The sequence below is a fragment of the Marmota marmota genome, unplaced genomic scaffold (assembly GCF_001458135.2).
Source record: "Marmota marmota marmota unplaced genomic scaffold, marMar, whole genome shotgun sequence".
In the NCBI taxonomy this organism is placed as follows: domain Eukaryota; kingdom Metazoa; phylum Chordata; class Mammalia; order Rodentia; family Sciuridae; genus Marmota; species Marmota marmota.
Window position 1 is genome coordinate 23833703 of NW_026000082.1, and position 17106 is coordinate 23850808.

At 37.3% G+C, this 17106-nt stretch overlaps 1 protein-coding gene across 7 annotated transcripts in view; it reads right to left on the reverse strand.

Annotated features, from left to right (window-relative positions):
- The window catches only part of Nfyc (nuclear transcription factor Y subunit gamma), a 62603-nt gene that overhangs the window by 41520 nt on the left and 3977 nt on the right, over positions 1 to 17106 (reverse strand). Inside the window, exon 1 of one of the 7 annotated variants that reach the window (XM_048815660.1) lies at positions 10325 to 10343. The exons of 1 other annotated variant lie outside the window; for it this stretch is intronic. Coding sequence is in view for 2 of the 6 variants with exons in the window: in XM_015485195.2 (XP_015340681.1) it covers positions 7326 to 7398 (73 nt within the window). In the remaining 4 variants the exon portion in view is untranslated. Of the gene's footprint in view, positions 1 to 4916; positions 5583 to 5607; positions 7174 to 7201; positions 7489 to 10324; positions 10344 to 17106 lie in introns of those variants that run through there. 5 more of the 7 variants (XM_015485196.2, XM_015485195.2, XM_048815661.1 and 2 more) reach the window with 5 other exon arrangements.

Sequence of the window (17106 nt, forward strand, 5' to 3'; positions counted from 1 at the left end):
TTCCCGGTAATAAACTGTATGTGTTACTCATTGGTATTATCATGATCATGTGGCTATAAGTTATTTTCTAAGACTGACAAATTCCTACATACTTATTTTCTTATTTTTTATTACTAGGGATTGAATGTAGTTAAAAGATGCTTAACAACTGAGCCACAGCTCCAGGCCCTCTTTTATATTTTATTTTCGAACAGGGTCTTGCTAAGTTGCAATGCAATTCAGAAATCTAATCCTTGCATTAGATGATGATATGTGCACACACACAATCTAATCTCAAAGAACTACTGAATAAGATCTCAAGGAAATATCTGTGCATCTTCAGAACAAGTGAAGGCCATGAGATTCTAGGGGCTGTTATTTCTCTAATCTTTCACATGTCAAGACACAGAAAATTTTAGCTTCTGGCATATTTTAGCCTGAACTTATACTCATTTAAGATTATGAATCATGTACACACAGTGCTCAAATTATTATAAGGAAGATGTAGGCTAATAATAACACCTTTACCTTCCTAACTGAATAAGGAGAATTATCTTCTCTAGTTTTGAACAAAATGAACAAAAGTTACTTTTGAGAATAAGAACACAACTTCCATGGGCTAGGGTTGTAGCTCAGTGGCAGAGCATTTGCCTAGCACGTATGAGGTCCTGGGTTTGATCCTTGGCACCACATCTAAATAAATAAATACAATAAAGTTCCATCAACAACTAAAATTAAACACACACACACACACACACACACACACACACACACAACTTCCACATGGGAGCTGCTCACTCTGAAAACAATCAAAACAACTTAACAACACTGACCTAGAAGATGCCAATGAGTGTGCTTCTGGATTTCTAACTTTAGAGTCTAACCAATTTTGTTTCCATCTTTGCCATGAAGTTTTTTTCTTCGGTCCATTCTCTCCCTTGATTCTTTCCCATCTAACCTCCAGGTTCAGCTACAACTTCTATGAGTTTAAATTCCAAATATACATTACTAATTTTGATATCTCTCCAAAGGTCCAATCCTGAATGTATAAACTGCCTGACATTTCCAACCACAAAGCTACCCAGAACTGAAATGCCCCATGCCCAAACTCAAATCTGTCTTCCTTCCCCAAACTTGCTCCTTCTAACTTTTTTGTTTCTGTCAGTCACTCAGGCTTGAAATCTCCTGGAATCCTTTCTCCTGTTTCTTAATTCTAGTCAACTGCCTAATTCTGTAGTAATAGTGTTGCAACAGTGTCCATCTCCTGACCTTTTCTCATACTGCCACTATCTCTCTTCAGGCCCTTGTCAACTCCATGTAAGTTTCTAGCATCTTCTATTCAAATTCATTTTACATAAGGATATGTAATAAATTTTAAAACAGCACAGCTCTGATAGTCTACTACTCTTTAGTCAATGGTCACCAAAGTTAGACTGTTCATATGTGAACAGTCAAGACCTCCCAACTTCTCCAGACTTCTTTCTCTTTCTACCCATTCCTGTCCTTAACTCATTTCCTTATGCTCTCAACAGAGTGGCTCATTTATTGCTCTCTTCAGCCCAAGCTACACTTTGTGAATCTTGACCTTGCTTCTGCTATTCCCCATGCCCAGAATGTCCTAGTTCTTACCTCTGTAAGTCCAACACCCAGTTAAACTGCCCTCCTTATTTCTAAAGCAAGGTCTTCCTTCTTCTGAATTGTGTGTGCTTTACCTGCACCTTTCAGATCAGTTTCTAACACTTGATATACAACATCAGTATTCCCTACCGATTGTTAGATCCTGAGTAAAATTTTACTTGTAAACGTGTGTATGTATGTACATATTGTACATAATATATGTGTGTATACACACACACACACACACACACACATATATTGGGGGGGTGTGTGCTGAGGATCAGACCCAGGCCTTCATGCATGCCAGGCAAACACTCTACCACTGAGCCACATCCCCAGCCTCATGTATACATTTCTTAAGTCTCCACATAAAAACCACATGTATAGTAAACTGATGAAAAAAAGTATAAAGGATCCAACTTTCCTCAAGGTAGAAATTATATAGCTTAGGTACATAAAGAAAAAATTAATTTTATCTGGATATTTCCAGTCAAGCAGATCTTTCCTTTAGTTTTCTATGTAATTGAAACCATGGAGATGAACCAAAATGACAGTACTTCCAAGAATAAAGGATAACTATGTGAATCAGCACTATAGTTTGCTACAGTCATTTTATTTTAGTCTTTTTTCTTCCTTTGAACTAAGTAACACAAGGTCACAAGCTATGTTATGCACTTTAAAGTTAAACATTTACAAGGTGTTTTTCTCTTTGGTTCTTTCTTTATATTGGAATGTATCTTCACTTTTTTCCTTCAGTCGCCCCTTTTATAATACTCTAAGAAAAGCTTTTGGAAAGCTATTGAACAGTAGGCCATGGGGAGAAATAGAGAGATAAGATTCTATTCCACAGATAGAATCTGAACCCAAGTCCCCATGAGCTGGGCCCAATGCTGATGCAGTGAAAAGAAAACTGAAACTTTTGTGTAATGCAGACATGAGTTACATGTCATCTAACTGTGTCATAATTTTCAATGGCAGTACACTTCAGGACTTAAAATATATAAGTTACATTGTTTGATTCCTCATTCTCTCAAAAAAACTATTTTGTTCAAATGATGAAGGTGATAAGAAAATTTAAAATTATTTTCAAGACAGTCTTTCAAAATTTGCAAAAAAAAAACCCCAAAATTCACAACTACCCCAATACACATGAACACATACACAAACTAAATACCACTTTGCTAGTGGGAAGAAGTAAAGTTAGCATCATTTAAAATATAACTTGGGGAATACATAAACAGTGACTTCTATTTTAGCCTTGTCAAATACTTCACATGACCTTGGGATCTTTGTTTTATTAAATATAGATTAGCTTAAGGACTTATTTGAAAAACTAGACCCAAAGTTATTTTAGGACAAACTTGTTCTTGAAGTGTATTAATAGAATAATTAAATAACTCTAATTGGCATACAGGTGTTGTCTGTAGCTTTGTTCACTTCCTTGTACAGCATAAAAGAAACCTAACTCTCTGGAATATCTCAGCCAGGTGGGCACCATTAGCCTCCTAGCTAATTTTCATTTTTTTGAATAAGGAACTGGCTGAGGCAAGAGATCTTCAGATCCCAAAAGGGATGCTAAGTCTGCTGCCACAGCAGACTTTCTTAACTAACAGATTCCATATGGAAACCTCTGAACCTCCTCCATGGCCTATTTTTCTCTCTGTTCCTTCTATATCCAAATAGTAAGCCTGTATGGATATACCAAAAGAAAACAAAACATAGAAGATAAAAAGTAAAAACCTAGAGGAATAAAATGAACATGCAATGAATTGAGAGAGAGTTGAAATCTCTGATCTTGCACAGTCCAACCACCACATAAAAGCTGAAAGACCCTACTTAATAAGGGCACCTAATCTCTTTGGGCCTCGATTTCCCTTTTACAAGAAAAGAACCAAGTGGAGCTCAGTGCTACACAACTATAATCCCAGTGACTCGGGAGGCTGAGACAAGAAGACTGCAAATTGGAGATCAGCTTTAGAAATTTAGTGAGATCCTGTCTCAAAATAAAAAATAAAAAGGAGTAGAGATGTAGCTCAGTGGCAAAGAACACCTGAGTTCAATCCCCAGTACCAAAAGAGGAAAAGAAAGGAAATAGACTAGGTCCCTAAATTATTTCCATCAGCATAATTTAGGACTATTCAAAACTCTGTATCATTAGGGATAGAAATGGGCAAAAATAATGTGATTCACGAAGGCGACTATGATCAGCTTCAAGAATGTTTCTGAAGCACCAACAAAAGTATACAGCTTCTTTAAATGGAGACCTCATTTTGTTTTAGGGGAAAAAAACCCACCGTGATCATGATTATTGACACACACATCCCTGGAACTGAAATTTAATTTGGAGAGGCCAATGCACATTTTGCCAAATCTCATTCTAAGTATGATTCTTTCAATACTCGGAAAGGAGGAAGACATTAATGATGACTGACGGAAGTGACTTATAGGATAAGAAATCAAGTAGATCACAAAATATCAACCCCACAGCAGGGGAAAAGAAGCAGTGAGGAAGTCCTAAAATAGAGAACCCTAGGCATGTAAAATGGATGTGAAAGAAACCGACATGGGTTTCTACCATTTGTTAGAGAGGTATCTCACAGTATCACAGTGTGAAATTCACAGTAACACTCAGATTTTAGTGGGATCAATGTTTTTAAGTCTTCATCCCAACACTGACTCGCTTGCTACTACCCTGCAAGCGATAACTACCTCCCAAACCTGAACACATAAAGATCATATGACTACAAAGCAAACAAAAAAATGGCTTCAGTTTACTTTATAAATATTTGGTGCATAAACTAAAAATGTAACCTCTGCTTGGTAAATACCAAGCAACCATTACAATTTACCTGCATTATAATTCAAATCTCAGTATCCAATCAGAACAGACATTCAGTTTTTATTCTGAGAGGTTCTTAAATCTAATGCTATAAAAAAGTACTCCCACTTCATCTTATTCTGGGGCCCTTAAATTTTTGACAAAGGGTTTTAAATTCTTTCATAGAACCCTTAATAAAGGTTTGGTGATCTCCATATATGCATTAAATAGAGGGGGTCCTATTAGCATAAATAGGAACATGCAGTGAAGGCATATGTATCAAACCTCTTTGTAAACATATTAAAATATTACAATTGTTTCCTTTGATGCCACAATTTTCTCCAATAAGTTTAGATTAATACAAATAATATTTATGCAGCAATTAATAATTTTCAAAGCCCTTGACATACATGATCTCATTCAAGACTCTCTAAATAAGAAGGTGCTATTCTTAGATTCATTTTTTACACATGAGAAAGCTGACATTAAATGGCTGACTTACCCCAGGTCACAAAGCTGGCAATAGAACTGAATGGAACTTGAACACAGGTCTCTTGACTTTAAATGGCTTGCATTGTGCTGCTTCAAAATATTGTTACCAGAGTAAACACCGGTCCAAATCTCAGACTCCATCTAAGCCTCTCCCATATACCCCCCAGTCAAAATTATAATCAGCTCTAGAAGGACTCTGCTCTTTCTAGAAATAGTTTTCTTCATTTCTCTAGGAAACATTTACCTGTCTAAACTGTTATATGAGAGGATCATATAAACAGCATTCAACATGAGGAAACACCAGAAAATATCCTAAGTCATCAGAGGCTTTGCATGGGCTTGCCTATGTCAACTTTATCAGGTAGTGGATCAGATTCTCCAAGAGTCCTTGACCCTAAAAGGGTGAAGAATCTAGGCTAGATGCTTTTCTAAACAGCTAAATCTGCAAAGTTGTCAAGTTTATAAAGAGTTTTATCTTGGCTTCATACTGTACCCCACTTTTACTTTTACCTCCCTTTCCTGTCCCAGAGTCAATAAGGTCACTCAGTATCTACAACTACTTTAAAATCATATATAAAACCTGAAATGTAAATGTAAATCAGTATAAAACACATTTAAATTAAAGCAATTACACTTTAAAATGTAATGCTTAACACATATTTTTCTTAGGACTTAAATTCTCAGAATGAATATTTTCTTACCATAGCATTCCAATCTTCCAAAAGGAGTTTCACAAATTAACTACTTTCAACTCCTGAAATACCATTCTTCACTAAGAACTCTCTAGATGGTGGCGTGCAAAGAATTCTGAATCTGCTAGGCAGTTCACTCAACTATCATACCAGAAGGATTTAGAATTTTTTGCTGGGGGAAGGGAAGAAAGAACAGTGGGAGAGAGAATGAATGCAGCCCCATTGTCTGATTGCTTAAAAACTCATAATTTGAATTTATAACAGATTCCTACTAACCACTGGACCTGAACATCAGAAGTACAGTCTCTTTTCATCTTAAATAGAGCTTTTCAGTCCAAATCTGTATAAACAAACTTTGTCCTTCAATCTTTCAACTCCTCGGCAGTTTTTCAAGGTCACTTTTCTGAGCAACGACAGAGGCCTGCATCCTGGAACTATGAGTGTTAACACCGCCCCAACTAGAAGAACACAAAATCTAAAACCCCAAGGATCCTCTCAGGTAAATCCTTTACTCAAGGGAAGCAAGGGAAGGCAGATCAACACTCTCCAAACTTCTTTAATAGGGCCTGCTCCTTTTCCCTATCCACAGAGTGCTGCTGGCTCACTACTTCACACTGAGTCTGCTGCAGAAATGTTCCAATGACCTTCATCCCATGTTTTCAAATAAAAAGAAAACAAAGAATTTATCTTTTAAATCATATGTTTTACAAATCTTAGTACATGGTATCGAATATTTCCCTATTCACAAGAACTGACTGGTTGCTAATTAGCAACCTAGCTCCATACCCCTAAAGGGGGAAAAATATCAAGGGCAAAAGATAGTGTGCTAACTTTGCTATTTACAAAATGCAGATAAATTAGGATTTTAAATATTTCATGCTGAAAATGAAAATCATTTTTCTAATATTTTAAAGAACCAAACCAACATCTGACAAAATGTTTGAAATTAGTAGAAAACGATTTGCTTTTGTCACTGCCAATGTAACTGGAGAATATGTTTTTAACCGGCATTCTAAGCTAAAATGTGCATTTTAAAACAAGTATTAATACTATATAAATAAATACTTAAGAGAATCTAGAGGCAGACAGGTAGATCAAGAAAGTTATGGGAGAATTTCACGTTGGCATGTGGGCCTTCACCCTAAGAACCTGCATCAGTGCAAATCCTATTTTCACACAAATTTTGAATAGCCATAGTGTGGCTTCTCTCTGAAAACACAGATGTCAATAAAGTGCACGGAAATAGGAAAACTCTTACAAAACCTCAGCTTATCCTGTAGGAAAGCTTCAGTGCACTTGAACAAAGGAAAATTATTTGGAAAACAGTTAAGTTTACCCAATGCAAAAAAGAAAGTGCTATGCTTCTGTGTGCCCCTGAAAAATGATTAGTTCTTATTGTACCTGATCTTGTCAATACTCAACTAGGAAAAGAAATCCTAGTTGAAGGACATGCAAAATCTAAACCAAGCAAGGTATTCTAGGTGCACCAAAAGGTATGCCTGGAATGTAAAGTGGCCATTTTCTGAAACAGTGCAACTTGTCTACACTCTCTGAAGCTAAACAGTTTCTATCATTTCAACACAAAACAAAGAATTAAACTTACCGGGAACTGCATTAATTTTACATGTAGTTATTTATATCTCCTCGGACAGGGAGAATTTAAGTCACTCCTATCCCTCCCCCCCCAAAAGGACGGAGGAAACAAAAGCAGCAGGAGATGCAGAAACCTGAGTCTGGAATGTCCACTCCAGTGAAAACCCGAACAGCTGTCCTCCCACCCCCCAACAAACTATTCGCCATTTTTCTTTGTCTTTCAGCTGACCCCTGCCTCAGTGAAAAACTCCGAGGCTCCAATGAAACCCTGCAGCCTCCTTCCACTTTAACAGTCAAAGGCATTCAATCTAGCCTGCTATTTGACACCAAACCTTGCCTCCAGAGCCATCCCATTGGCTGAGCTGCTTTATCAGCTAAGAACACAAAGCCACGATTGGCTGTTCACGTCATCAGTTACCTCCTTTGTACACTTCCTGTTTTAAAGTTACCTTGAGAAGCAGAACAGGGGTCAGATTCAGACTTCAAACTACCAGGAACTTAAGGATTGGAAATGGCCTGCAAATGCATACAGTAGATATAATAGGGCCTCATGTGCTTCCAAAACAGGATACTGCAAATTTAGAATTGTCCTTAAAATCAAAGGAAAAGGTCGTTACAGTTCCCACCCAAAGGATTTCTTATTGGTTGTCAGAGTTCCATTTTTTAAAAAAATTTAAGGTAATTTAACTGCTTCTGATTGGCCATCAGTGATGTCTATAAGATTATCCTGTGGCAGTAAACCAAAGCAGCAATGTGTGCACGCTGGAGAGTGGTGACTAACTACCTTCAGTATTCTGTTGAGCATTAAAAGAAGAAAAAGGAAACTGGGTAGGGTTAATCCAAAGAAAACATAGCTTCTTTTAACGGTAACCAAGAGTGATACCAATGCTCTTAGAACAGTCTGCAGGATTTCTAAATGGCATTTTCACTATGTTCATGGTAATTTTAAAAGCACAGATTACATCAGGACAAAGCACTTTATTATAAAACAAAGTAATGAAAACAGAAAAGTTAGAGGAGTAACATATGAAGCTGGTGGCCTGGGCGGTGGCATTTCAAAACTGTCTACAGAAAGCCAGAGGGACATCTAATAATGGTGAAGGGGGTAGGGGTGGCACAGAGATAAAACATTAGTGAATACCCTGTTAAAAGCACATCATGGCTTGATGGATTAACTAATTTATATAGGGTAATCATAAAATCAAATGTTAGCTTTTACTGTTACAGGGTTTTGACATCACAGAGGATAAATCTTTCTATCACATATTCAAGAATAAGCAGTAGGGCTGATCTCAGGAAATTAGGGGTATTTTTACTTGACTGGTGGTTTCTGAAACATCCTGGAGTGCTGAGTTCACCAGGGGTGGTCAAAGATTTGCTTACAGATTTTGGGCCCTACTGCTTACATTTTAAGAGGAGACTCCCAACATAGTTAAAATCAATCAATATGTCCCTGTTTTCTTTTCTGTTTTACAAAATATTCAAATAGAAACATCTCGCCATCACCTGAAACATTTAATAATCTTAGATCTGCTTCCTCCTATCAAAGCTAAATATCCTAGGACTATTAAACTAGGCAGTTGTTTTACCAAACAGATTAGATCTTTGCTAGAAATTTCTTGCTGGACATTACGTGAGGCCTTGTCTTTGGCATATGCAGAAACTCAGCAGAGCCCTAAAATGGAAGTGAGATGGTCTGTCCTATTACTTTGACATATAAGCCATTTTAACTTCTGTACACACTTTCCACTCATTTCCCTGGATGAAGTGAGGCAATTTCTGTGCTAGGTACATTACAGACTTTACTCCTCTAATTCTCACTACAATTTTCTTTTATGTGTGAGAAAGATGGAAGTTTAGAGAAGTTAAGTAACTGGTCCATGCATTTAGATGCAAACTCAGGCCCCACTTTGAGTGGTACTCTTTCCACTGCACTACACAGGTTACTAAGATATGGAGCACCTCAGAACACATCCAAGGACATTTTTAGGTGCCACATATACAGACAGATGGCATAAACCATTACCCAATTTCACTAATTTAAAAACTAAAATCTGTACAATGTTAATTGTTGATCTGCCCATCAGAGACCTAATTAAATATGGGGGGGGGACTCTATCAATTAACAGAAATTTTTTACTAAATTATTAGGAACATTTAACCAGTAACAAAGCACTTACTGAAAACGTGTAAAGACTTGAAACAACTAAATCCTTTACCACAGCATACAAAAAAAATATATATATATATTACCAGATTATGAGGCAATTTCACTATGGCACCCAAAGAAGAGTTTAGTTTATGCTAACAGAATGTGTTACGGGAAAGTTTCTAAAGCTACAGAGTCACAGGCATAATTCTTTTCCCAAAAGCTTAGACTGCAGATTTTGAAAATCTATTTCCAGTCTGTGGAGAGAACGCATTTTAGAGCTTTTTTTAAAATATATGTATTTTAGTTTTAGGTGGACACAATGTCTCTATTTTACATTTATGTAGTGCTGAGGATCGAACCCAGTGCCTCATGCATGCTAGGTGAGCACTCTATCACTGAGCCACAATCCCAGCCCCTAGAGCTTTTTTTAACCCCACAACACTGAGGGCCCAAGACAGCTTCAAGGAAGCAAAGAAACTCACTTCTAGAATGGACGTCAGAAAAATAGGGAGAATATTTTATAATTTCACTATTAATTACTATCAGTATGGCAAAACAACTAAGCACTTGGGAGTCAGGCAAAGCTAGTTTCAAATTCTGGCTACTCCACTTATTAACTCTGTGACACCTAACTAAGCCTGAGCCTTGGTTTGCTCATCTATAATATACAGATATCACCATCTATATTACAGAACCACTGTAAGAATTAAATGAGGTAACTTATGTAAAATAGATTGCATGGTGCTTGAATAAGCACTGAAAAAAATATGAAATGCTAAATGTCATCCAATCCTGCTTCGAGAGGCTAAGAAGCAAAAAGGGACAAGACCTACATAAGGCCCTAAAGCTACTTTGAGGGAATGTGTCTTCTATCCTCAGCATATCCTGCAGTAAGCAATTTCTTAGCTATAAAGGGCAGTGTGGGAGGACTCCCAGCTGCTACTAAAAATCTTTTCCAGTTTTTATGCCGGAAATCCATACCTTTCACCACCAATCCCAGCTGAGGTCTGGTTATTGTTCCACAAATCTGCCCTTCAACTATGTTTCTGATGTACCAGATTAAACCAATCGTGTCCCCTGACACTCTATGAAGGTCTTTGGCATAGTTTTTATTAGTTCTTGGCAGTCTGCAAGAAAAACACTTCAACTCCTATTTCTCAACAGTTACCTTAGTAGAATTCAAGCCACTGTGGGAAGGGAACTCAAATTACCCTGAATTTCAATTTGGCAGCCTGATCCATTCACTCACTTATAGCTCTCTCTTCTCCAGCCTATCATTACTGTGGACTAAAAGCCTTATGGGATCTCTGGGACTCCATCTCCCATTCTTCCCTAGCCCTGAATATCAGCACCCTTCTACACCAGACAATTCTATCTTCTCACCCTAAAAAACAATCAATCACTATAAAAGAAAACCAATGACTCTGGTTACAATGTTCAAGCTTCAGTGCCCTCAAAGAAGGCAAGGTGAGAACTAATACTCTCAGTCAGAAGACAGATTTCTGAAATCATAGCTACCTATTTACTAGCTGTATGATCTTGGCCAAGTTACTTAATCCATCCTGAGCTTATTTCTTCATGAGTAAAATGGAAAAAATACATCAATTCAGAGGAGTGCTGAGATAAGTGAAAGCACTCATTATGTGGAATTTGGTAGGTGCTCAATTACTATCTATTATATAGACTTTACTATAGTGCTTACACATATTATAAATACTTTGTAACATGTAAGAAGGATTCTTAAAGTTAGCAACTGTATCTTTATTTCTTTTCTTTTTCTTTTTTTTTTTTTTGATGGGGGGTGGGGAGTTACCAGAGATTAAACTCAAGGACACTCAAACCACTGAGCCATATCCCCAAGCCCTATTTTGTATTTTTATTTAGAGACAGGGTCTCACTGAGTTGCTTAGCACCTTGATGTTGCTGAGGCTGGCTTTTAACTTGAGATTCTCCTGCCTCAGCCTACCCAGCTGGTGGAAATACAGGTGTGCCTGGCTGCAACTGTTTCTTTCATTTCTTTCCTTCCTTCCTTCCAAATATTTTTCTTTAGTTGTAGATGAACACAATGACCTTTATTTATTTATTTATTTACTTATTATTTTCATGTGGTGATGAGGATGGAACCCAGGGCCTCACAATGCTAGGTGAGCACTCTACCACTGAGCCACAACCCCAACCCGCAACTGTCTCTTTCTTACAACCACATATATCCCCAGTGCTCAGCACAAATATATAAACTAAACAAGGCTTTAGCCAGGATCAGTGAAACAGGAGCACGACTGAGGAAAATTGGAGAGTGAATGTCCTATCTAAAGGAGCAACCATTATCAACAGAAAGGACCATGTAGGAACAGGAATCTACTGCTTCAGATTTTCTGTTTTACTGTCATCTTCCCATTTTAAGTTTTTGATTAAAATTTTAAAAGATCATAATCAAAGAAAACCAAGGCTTGCCAGATTACAATTTCTGACACATGTTTTTCACCTGACTTGGTCCTGAACAACTATAAGTTATTTCCCAAATCATATCTACCTCAAAGTTAAAAGAAAAAAGTGTCAACACATTTTCAAAAGAATCTGACAGAAGTTCTGAAGACAATCCCCAAAGAAGGCCCAGAAACATTTTGAGCAATGAGCATCATTAGAATACAAGAATATAGTACTAGTGCTCAGTAAATTATTCAATCAATTAATGAATTGGGACATTTGGTAAATTATAAATTCAAAATTGTTTTAAAAAATAAATTATAATCTCTGAAGCATAAACTAAGAAAAATGCATGGACAATTATTCTATTTCAGCTCTTAGAGCTGTCCAAAGATGGCACATGCTGCCTCAAAAGTTACAAATGGGGTCGGTAGGCACAAGCTGTGTCAACATTTGACAGACATGTAAAGCAAGAAGAGAAAGAGTAGCTATAAGGAGCAGCCAGAAAGAAAGCCCAGTTTCTGTGGCTAGAAAGACTTAGAATCTAATCCCTAATGGTGCTAGTTACTTAAAACCCTATTGCAGTCAGTCAATAAATATAGGCATTCTGCTACCTAAGCTCTGGATTCGAAGGAAGACATGGTTTTGCTTCTCAACAAGATTGAAGTCTATCATAAGGAAGTTAAAATAGGCAATCATGGGCTGGGATTGTGGCTCAGCGGTAGAGTGCTTGCCTAGCACAGGTGAGACCCAGGTTCGATTCTCAGCACCACATAAAAATAAAGGCATTGTGTTGTGTCCATTTACAAAAAAAAAAAAAAAGATTCTCTTAAAATAGGCAATCATATTGCTACGTGGGCAAATGTACAATGCTACAGAACATAAATTGTCTAAACTTCAGGCCGGTCAGGGGAAGCTTCTTGGGTGATTTAAAATCTTAAGAATGGTTCCCCTACTAAAACAAAGTAAGCTGCGTGTGTAAAGGCCTGGAGCTGACTTAAAGCAGCTGAAAGCTGGAAGGGCTGCAGTTTGTTGTGGCAGCAGTCCAAAGGCAAGAGGTGAGGAATAAAGTTAGGTAAACAGGGATAGACAAGGCTAAGGTGTACTACACCTTTATTATGAGGACAATGGTAAGGCATTGATGAGTTTTTTTGTTTGCTTGCTTGCTTTTTGGTCCTGGAGACTGAACCAAGAGGTGCTCTACCACTGAGCTACATTCCGGCTTATTTTTAATGTTGGAGGCAGGGTCTTGCTAAATTGCCCAGGCTCACCTCAAACTTCCTGAGTTGGTGGGATTACAAGAGTGTGTCACCAGTCCAGCAGGCCACTGTAAAGTTTAAGCATAAACTGCTACAATTAGAATTACCTTATTAGAAGATCATTTAGGGCATATGGGGAGAATAAGCTGGAGAAGGGACCAGGAGGGGAAAATGATAGCACTCTAGATCAATAACAGGGACAACAGGATACTGCAATAATCTAGTTACTGAAAAACAATAGTGGAGAGTAGTGAGGATGTTGAAAAGTAGACTGGAAAACATTAAGAAGATAAATCAGTAAGACTGTGGTAACCTACTGTGTTACTTAATAACCCATGTAGAATAACAACATTTTTGCCTGATTAAAAAAAAAAAAAAAATCAGTGCTCAAAAAAATGGAAGTTGTGGGCCGCGGTTGTGGCTCAATGGCAGAGTGCTTATCTCTTACATGTTGAGGGTTCGATCCTCAGCACTACATAAAAATAAACAAACAAAATAAAGATATTGTGTCCAGGTACAACTTAAAAAAATATGGGGGGGGGGCAGTTGCTATTATTAACTGGATCAGATGACATTTGAAAACACATTCATCCCTAAGAGTCTATGTCAGTTTTGACACTTGTGTCCAGAAAAGGCCTTTTCCACTATTGGCCAAGCTATCCTATACAAAAAGATTCATAGACTACAACAGAACCGCTCAATTGTGCCCCACTACATACCAGTCATAACATGTAGTGTTTATTAGGTATTCTCACAAACAGGGTCCCATGGCCAAATTAGTCTTACTGACAATGCATAATGTTTCCGCCTTCTTGGAGGGTCATAAGACATTTGAGCACAAAGGCTCTGAATAATAATTCTGAAACTGCCAGGTATGCCTGTAATCCCAATGATTTGGGAGGCAGAGGCAGGAGGATAGCAAGTTCAAGACCTACCTCAGCAATTTAGTGAGACCCTGACTTAAAATAAAATAGAAAGGACTGGGGATATAGCTCAGTGGAAGAGGGGATCTGGTTCAATCTCTGATATCACAAAAATAATGATTATTATATTGTTATTATTATTATTATATAATAAAGAAGTATGTTTCACTTTAACCATTATACTGGAAAAATTTAGTGAAATGAAAAGATGACAGGCACATCTTTTCTGACAACCTTGCAAAGTAGCTAGAGTTTTACACATATGGGGTTTTCCTTTTTAATTTAGTACTACTGAAAATCACATTAAATAGCACTATAAATAGCAATCCTCTACCTCTCAAATTAGTGCCAACCAAGCATGCTCTCTTCCTAAACTTTGACATTTGATAATCAGCAAATTCTATGCTACTTATTTTCAAGGTAAGTAATAATTTTTAAGACAATTAAAAGTGCAAAGATGTTCAACTGTGCAGTTGACATACATTTTATTGGTTTATTCGTTCTTTCTTCCTTCCTTTCTTTAAAATGGACAGATCAGGGCTGGGTTTGTGGCTCGGTGGTAGAGTGCTTGCCTAGCAGATGTGAGGCACTGGGTTCAATCCTCAGCACCACATAAAAATAAATAAAATAAAGGTATGTGTCCATCTACAACTAAAAAAATATATTTAAAAAAATGGACAGATCATGCCAGCATTGAGAGGATATGTTTTCGTATCTCCGAGCAAAGGATCTCAATTTGCTTAGATTACAATTTGCAGCTCCTAAGTATAGGAATAATAGTCATTAAGTGCTATGAAAACTTTCAGTAATTCATAGATTTAGATCAGTGACACGATACAAAAATATTCTATATTCTAATCTTTTCCTATGAATCATCTTATTTCTCCTCTTACTGAAGCACCATACTTATGGTGCTTCACTACTTATGGTTCATATCTATGAATGTATTTAAGAATAGAGCAATCCTTGAATCATAGGTATAAAAATATACTGTCAGCTTTAAATGGAGAGTATTCATTTAAATAGGTTACCTTACTTACCTTAGACATGAAGATTTGAACCTTTAATTTAAATGTATTCTAGAAACATTCAATGCAAAGATTAGACTCTAAGTACTATCTCTCTACACTGCACCTGAAGTCAATTAGAAAGTTTTCACTGTATAAAAGTGCACTTAATTCAGAAGTTATCTGTCTACAGACTGGGAAATAACCAAAATGGAAAATACAACCACTATACTGTAAGTTCAGATATTCTCTCATTGCTATCAGGTATATCACTGCTAAAATATAAAGTGTGGGAAAGATGCAACAATCTTGCAACCTAGCAAAAATTTCTGCAGGCAGAGAGATATTTTTCCATTGCATGATTATGTCAGAAAACTTTACCCAGGTGACTATAAATCACACCAGTCAAACCAACAGCCCTACTCCAACTGAAAATTTCTACCTTTAAAAAGAAAACTAAAAATTACTAAAAGGCAAATCTCCCCCAGACAGGATACACTGGTTTTGAGATTTTAATAATCATTGTTTTTATCAAATATGAAAAAAGTCTTCATTTCATCAGAATCATTACCAGAACCTGGGGATTAACCCAATCATGAAACAACTTTTCACTGAAACAAATGATCCTACCTCTTATGCATTCAAAGTTTAAGACTAACCTCACACTGGCCCACTGAAAATCAGCTCCAAAGCACTACTATGTAAGATTATTTCTCTCATATCAAGTGGTTGTCCCCCAATATGGAAATCTTACTGAATATAACAGAGCAGATAATTACAAAAGGCCTCCTCATCAGGGAAGTGGTAACTAGCTGTCAGGGCAGATTTTATGAAGTTCCAAAAAGAAAACGACATCTTTCTCATTAATGTACACTCAGTGACAGGAACCTACCATCTACTATTATATTAATTTCTCATAATAATAACTCATAATGAAAGGTGATATTATTACCACCAATTTACAAAGGAAGAAACTGAGACTCAAGTTAAGAACCTGACCAAGTTGGGCTGGGATTGTGGCTCAGTGGTAGAGCGCTTGTCTGAGTTCGATCCCCAGCACCACATAAAAAATGTAAATAAACAATATAAAGGTATCGTGCCCATCTACGACTTAAAAAAAAAAAAAGAACCTGCCCCAGCAAATAGAGGGTAAATGCACCATAGAGACTGCATTCTTTCCTAGGATTGACTCCAAAATCAGAAACTACAATGCCATGTTCACAAGGTAGTTTGAGGCTAAAGTTTTTAAATTCTCTTTCCTCCTTCAATTAATGTATTTAAATTATATCGGGTATTTTGAGTCTCTGCAGAAAAATAAATGACTTAATATAACCTTCCTAACTTGTCACAGTACATGCATGAAAAATTGAATAAACAAATTGAAAAGAGAGACTATAAGACAACAGATAACTCACAACCAGTTTCACCTGAGAACAAGAAATAGAATGCAGGGGATGGGATTGTGGCTCAGCAGTAGAGCGCTCTCCTAGCATGGGCGGGACCCGGGTTCGATCCTCAGCACCACATAAAAATAAAGGCATTGTGTTGTGTCCATCTACAACTAAAAAATAAATATTAAAAAAAAAAAGAAAGAAAGAAATAGGGCTGGGGATGTGGCTCAAGCACTCGCCTGGCATGCGTGTGGCCCAGGTTCGATCCTCAGCATCACATACAAACAAAGATGTTGTGTCTGCCAAAAACTAAAAAATAAATAAATAAATATTAAAATTCTCTCTATCTCTCTCTTTAAAAAAAAAAAAAGAAAGAAATAGAATGGAAAAGAACAACTTGCTGGCTAAGGAATGTTCTTCCTAGGTTGTATGCCTGAGGTTGGAATAAACCCCAAAGTGGTCATTTGTGACCTTAATAATGTCCTCTGCCATTTCCCCTCCTGTGAATAAGGTAAACTTGCCACTTAAAAGTCGTGTCTGAGCAGGGCACAGTGGCACACACCTATAATCCCGGCAGCTCCGGAGGCCAAGGCAGGAGGATCCAGAATTCAAAGCCAGTCTCAGCAACAGCAAGGCACTAAGCAATTCAGTGAGACCCTATCTCTAAATAAAATCCAAAAAAAGGGCTGGGGATGTAGTTCTGTAGTTGGGTGCCCCTCAGTTCAATCCCCAGTACCCCCCCCCCCAAAAAAAAAA